Genomic DNA, 6,410 nt, shown 5'->3' with positions numbered 1-6,410 from the left:
TTGCAAAGAAAAGAGAAATACGATTTGGTAAAGCAGTTACATGTGGGTAGAAGAATAAAAAAGAATAATTCAAAGATATCACCACCGTTTCCTTTGTAGGAGCAGAAGACAATGGTAGTGGCATTGATAAGTGATAGCAAAAGAATGCTTTGGACCATATTGAATTAGCAATGATGGCAGAATATTTTCAATATCCTGGAGGATGTTGGAGCTACAGGATCAGAGTTAAGTAAGATTTGGGGATATACAGTAGGATCATTAGGTTAGAGGTGATAATGGAAGCCATGAAATGGAAGAGATCTCAGAGAGATTGATGTGTGCTATTCAAAATTAAGAGGTTATAGAAAGCCAAAGATAGCTGGGGAGAAGAGGAAGCAGGGAGCTAGGAGGAGAGCCAAGAAGTTAATGTAATGGGAGGCCAAGAAAAAGCGTCATCCAGTAAGTGATTGATCAACAGTGTCAAATGCAGCAAAAATACAATGGAAGAAATAGATAAGGAGGAGCCTACCAAATTTGTATTAATATGTGTATAAAGTATTTTACTTTTGTATATAGACTTCCAGAATTCAAACATCATGGTCATAATCAAATAACAATCTTGTGACAAATGCAGCAGCAACAGAAAATATTTATATCCTTTTTAAAAAAAGATTTTATTTAAGTAATCTACATCCACCGTGGGGCTCGAACTTACAACCCCAAGATCAAGAGTCGCATGCTCCACCGACTGAGCTGGGCAGGTGCCCCTATATTCTTAAAGATATTCCTAAAGAGTTTACAGTCTAAAAGGTAAGGCAAAGATTTGACTAGTACAAACACATATGCAGATTGAACAATTATGACAGTATTTGCACAGCATGAGATATTTCCAAGTTCTGGCTTATGAGCCTTTAAAAGCCTATTTGATAAAGATAAATTTGAATTTAAGCAAAAAATTTGGATTGTTCCTTAGAGTTCAACATAACCCAAATGCCCCCTGTGGAGACTAAGCAAAAAGAACTCAACATCTAAGACATATATTTTAGAGAAGCACTAGTATTTAACACCCTCTTCGCAAAACCTAGCACTTAAAAACCAAGTGGGTAATTGGTAACTTGTATATCTGATGCTGGTGCTTTGCATTAAAATATCACTTATTCTGACGACTGGACATTCTTATTCTTCAGTATCTTTCAGCAGCCTTTTTCTGGGAATTTCTTCCTGGCTACCTACCTCTGAGATGTCTAGATTTCCTCCAACTTTCCCTCATTTTTCTTCTTTGCTCTTACATAGCCCTCAGTTGCTGTCCATTTCTTTGTTGCTTGCACACACAATTCCAGCTATTTCTCTGTTTTACAAGTCTTCATCTTTTACCTGTGGGACTCAGGAAAGTTATGCAATCATTAACCAGATAGAAATGCTTTCCTTCTTTATTTGAAAATAAGGTAAACAGTTGCATAGAACTTATGGAAGAAAGAAACCAAAAATGTAGCACAAATTCCCTCTCTATTTTCTGTTTATTTATTTATTTATTTTTTTAAGCATTTCAGTTATTTTTAGTTAAAGAAATACAGCCTTTTCCAAGGGTGACAAAGTGAACTGAAGGTCAGGAGGAAGTAGGGTGTGGGCTGCTCAAAGCTCTTGCTCCAAAATCTGGAGGTGAGGAAAGAAGGCCCTCCCAAGGATTCAAGGGTGATTGGCCAGCAGAGGGATGACTTTGATGACTTTGGTCACTGGGTTGGTCTAAGTAGGCTCTAAGGTGATTTCCACCTGCCAGTTGGTTGACATGATTAAACATTATTATTCTTGGGGGCTGTTAAATTAAGGAATGATGCAGGGAGTCAAGAGAATGGTTTATTCAGTTGGATTCTGAATCACAATCAGGAAATAGTCTTTATCTGGTGCAATCATAATTTCATTTTTCTTGGAGCGAATTCGAAGGAAGGTGAGGTCATTCTGGAGGTCGATTTCACGCATTGTGCTCCGGGCCTTCAAGATGAAGTTGTGCATGAGGTTGGCATACTGTGTGGTGGTGGGATTGCCCATGGTGCTCTTGATGGGAATGCCTTCTGTGTTCACCACGATGATGCCCTGTACTCCCTTCTGGCTCTGAAGTCGCTTCAGTGTCTCCTCCACCTCTGCCATCTCCAAACAAACCTTTATTTTTTGTTTTTTTTAATTACTGAAGCTCTGTCTGAAGATGAGCTCATTGATAATGTGTGGTGGTGACCTTGACAATGAATCTAGTAGGACTCCAACCCTAGGGAGTGCAATTGACCATGGCCTCCAGCTGTTGCGCTCTGAAATCTATGGCGGCATTTACACCAAGGTCTGGCTTCCCATGGGCTTTTTCCAGCCAGCAAGTGAGTGTGGCATGAATACTAAGGCAATTTCAACCCTGGGAGACACTGGACCCCTCTGATGGATGACTTTGGCTCCAGGATTCTCCGAGGTCTTGTTGAACTTTCCTTAGACTGCATGGCATTCTAGGATGTTTTGACCCCAGCCTTCTCTCCTTCCCTTGGGGTCAGTCTTGCATGACTGTCTGGCAGCTTGTCCAGCTTTTCCTGGTTCCCTCACCATTTTCTATCCCAGACCTTGCTCCTAATAAAATTCTTGCACAGCTAATCCTGTCTTGGTGTGTGCTTCTCAGAGGACTTGGACTGATACACACACATACCTAGTAGAAGAGCAAGTCTTACAATTCCATGGGTCTTAAATCTTGGTCTTCTTATTTGCATTTGGTTCTACTCATACAACCTACATCAAAATAGTTGAATGAAAGTGATCTTATTTACAAAGGGACTGATGGTGGCTAAACAAGCAAATCTGGTGAAGAGTCAAAAAAGTTTTTACTGAGACTTGTGTTCAGAAAGTCAAACGCTGGAAGAACTTTGCTAAAACTGTTACTCACTTGGTGTTATATTCCTCCCTCATATTCACATATCACGGAAGCGATAGGATTGAGTGAATGGATATTGGTTGTGTAGGGTCTGATTCTCTGGTCTCTAACAGGTTTATTCAACATTGTCTGCATATTTGAGGGAAAAGACTGACTCAGTATTACTATGAAATTGTTCTGACTCAGAGAACAGAAAGTTAGAAATATTTGTTTTCTACAAATGATCTATAAAACTGAGATAAAATTTTTTACTTATCAGATGAGCAAATATTTAAAAGATTGATCTTATCCAGTGTTGGTGAGGGGATAAGGAAATAAGCAACTTCTTTATTTTGTTAGGAGTATAAACAAGTAAAAACCTTTAGTAAAGTTAATTTGTCAGGATCTATCAAAATTAAAGATGGACATAATCTATGGTCAAGGGATCCTATTTTAGGATCTTTCATACAGTAATGTTTGTACAAGAATACAAAAATCTATATACAAGCATGTTCACTGGAGCTAATTATTGCATTGTTTTGTAATAACAGCACAGGAAGCAATGTAAATGGCCAGCAAGATGAAGTTGGTTATGCAAATTATAGTAGATCCCTACCATGGAATATCACACAGCTGTTAACAGGGCTGCCACTAGCCCAGAAGGCACCTTTGTGTAAGTCAGAAAAAGATAGCCCCTCTTCTGGGTGAACAAAGCCAAACGCCAGGAGGCACAATTTGATGAGTGAAGCATGGGCTAGATTTTAGCTTCTATTTTCCCCCGCTGCCAGGTGCTCACAGTTTGAACAATATTTAACAACCATGGCTATTAAAAATAATGAAATAATGTTTTATATTATAACATGGATGGCTGTTATGCTACTGTTAACCACCTTCCCCCAAGAAAAGAAAAAAATATATGTAAAAGAAGAGAGGGAAGTTGGAGAACGTATTATTTACTTCTTCATAATAAATTTCCCCAAAACTCCATATCTCAAAACAGCAAATATTGATTATCTCACAGTTTCTGTGAGTCAGGATTCCTGGCACAGCTTGACTGGGTCTTCTGGCTCAGGGCCTCTTGAAAGACTGCCCTCAAGGTGTTGGTTAGGGCTGCAGTTATCTCAAGGCTCGATCGGGGAAGGATCAGCTTCCAGGCTTAGATATGTGGTTGTTGGCAGGATTTCGTTCCTTCTCTGCTGTTGTGCTGAGGGCGTCATTTCCTCAATGGCTGTTGGCTGGAGGCCACCCTTGGTTCCTTGCTACATGAACTTCTCCATAAGGCAACTTGAAATGTGGCAGCTGGCTTCCCTTAGAGTGAGCAAGTGAGAAGTCAGAGTGTAGTAAGATGGGACTCACTGTCCTTTCTAACCTAATTTCAGAACTGACATCCATCACTTTTGCAGTGTGCTATTTGTTAGAAACAAGTCACTAGCTTTAGCCCACACACAAGGGGAAGAGGATCACACAAGGGCTTGAATACCAGGAGGCTGGGGACATTTGAAACCATTTTAGAATCTGCTCACCACAGAGAATATGCATTGTAACTGTAAATATGTAAATAGTTATCTCTGAGGCAGAGGATTGGAGGAGGTTTTACTTTTGTTAATATTATTCCACACTTAAAGTTGCAAGAATCATACAAGGACCTCTTAAATACATGTTCACCCAGATTAACCAATTGTTTCCATTTTGCCCCCATTGCTTTGTCATTGTTTCTCTCTGTGTGTATGTTCATGTAGGGTATGCATGTTATCTTTTTGTTCTGAACTATTTGAGAGTAAGTTGGAAATACAGTGTCCCTTTCTCTCTTAGTATCTCAGTCTTTATTTTTTAGGATTAAAGACCTTTCTTTACCATGCTAAAATGTTAAAATTAATCAGGAAAATAAACATTGAAACTATACTATTACAGACTCAATATTCAAATTTACCAGATTTCTCAAGAATCCCTTATAGCTATCCTTTTATTCTTGGTGCAGAATTCAATCCAGGATCGTGCATTTCATTTAGTGGTCATGGCTTTTGAGTCTCATTTAATCTGGAATGAGTCCTCAGTTTTTCTGTGTCTTTCTTGATTTTGACATTTTTAAAAGAGTACAGGCCAGTTATTTTGTAGAAAGTCCCTTAATCTGGATTTGTTTGGTGTTAGCTCATAATTAGATTTAAGTTATACACTTTGGGCCAGAATACTGCCAGAGCACTGTTACCATTAAAAGCACTGTTACCATTAAAAGCACTGTGCTTTTCATAAATGTATATTAATAAATATATTAACAAAATCTGTCACAATGAAGACTTACTTTTGTGTATAAAATGGAACATTTTAATACCAGAAAAAAAGAAACCCTCTTTCTCCATCTTTACCAATTGCACCAATCCTTCCTATGACAAATGACAGGATATTGCTTTTGGTGTTTACAGCGGACACTAACCATGAGCTTATTTATTTTGACCATCCTTCTAGTCATAGTATTCTCCTGGATGCTCTAAAGAAAAAGCCAGACAGGGCGTGGCAATCATCGGTGAAATGAATAAATACTTTGAAAATGAAGTTTTAACATAGGGAATGACCTACTAATCTTTAATGGCTATCAACTATGATACGGATTTCAGCTGGGATGCCAGCAAAAATTCAATTCTAGTACATGCCAACATTACCTGGCCAATGATAACATTAGTTAGAGATTCAGCTAATCTTCAAAGGATGAGGAGAACTTCTAATTTTAGAACCAGCATTTATTCGCGCTTCCAGTGAAGGTGTGGTTACTTTTAAAGACCGCCACTAGAGGAATGATGACTCAACTTATGGCAGCTTCATTTCTGGTGAGTGGAAGGAAGAAATGGAGAACAGGAAATCACAGTAGAACTGGAATCTAACAACACGTCTCACTCGAAGGTGTGCTACTTTTCTGGGATCTTTGAATGTCTTTTTTATCACTGTTGCTCACACACTTTTATGAAGCCTGACCATGGGACCTTGGCCTTCTGAACCAAAACCTTCCAGGTAGAACACGCATGATAGGCAGTGCAGTTGGGGAGTGAGTGCTTAACCTCTAGTCATCTTTTGATTTTGCCATTAGAAAGGGCATGGGAGCCCTTTCCGGAATGTTCCCGTGGACACCCAGCATTTGAACTCATGAACCCTCCTTATGCCATCTGCCACATTGGTCCAGACATCTGCCTTGGGTGCCACGAAGCACTGCCCGGTGGGAAAGCTGAATTCTGAGGGTGGCTTGCCTGGCTGGGTTGCATACGGTCGTTGCTCTTTGTCTCTCAAGAACATAGTCCTGAATTTTTGACCTCCATTGGCACAGTTTCCCTATCTTCTCTTCCCCAACTGGCTGAGTGCTTGGTCTGGAGCCACCCCAGTCACTTTCCACCCCCTTGATTCTCATCTTATTATCAGATTTTCTCCCCTTCTCCTTAATGGGAGACTCGGGGGAAGGGATTGTTTTGGCTGGAATTTGACAAGGCACAGGTGGTTTTACCAGCTGCAAGTTCTTTAGTTCTTGTTGGCCGCCCACCAACTCTTGGTCTTTTCACAGTTCTTT

General features: G+C 39.7%; 1 protein-coding gene across 1 annotated transcript; it reads right to left on the bottom strand.

Annotated features, from left to right (window-relative positions):
• Window positions 1–1,513: 1,513 nt before the first annotated feature.
• On the bottom strand, window positions 1,514–2,135 carry LOC114225937 (dynein light chain roadblock-type 1). The gene has a single exon (XM_088016738.1). The coding sequence runs from the start codon at window positions 2,122–2,124 to the stop codon at window positions 1,834–1,836; it is 291 nt and encodes a 96-aa protein (XP_087872864.1). The 5' UTR covers window positions 2,125–2,135; the 3' UTR covers window positions 1,514–1,833.
• Window positions 2,136–6,410: the final 4,275 nt, after the last annotated feature.

This window comes from Eumetopias jubatus, unplaced genomic scaffold (genome assembly GCF_037043125.1).
Source record: "Eumetopias jubatus isolate StellerSeaLion01/CBP00866 unplaced genomic scaffold, mEumJub1_p1.0 scaffold_12, whole genome shotgun sequence".
NCBI classification, from domain to species: Eukaryota; Metazoa; Chordata; class Mammalia; order Carnivora; family Otariidae; genus Eumetopias; species Eumetopias jubatus.
The sequence above is the reverse complement of the archived record's forward strand: the minus strand, read 5'-3'. Positions and strand labels throughout refer to the sequence as shown.

Coding starts and splice junctions, on each gene's coding strand:
- LOC114225937 (XM_088016738.1), bottom strand. CDS start 2,124: ATGGCAGAGGTGGAGGAGACACTGAAGCGACTTCAGAGCCAGAAGGGA.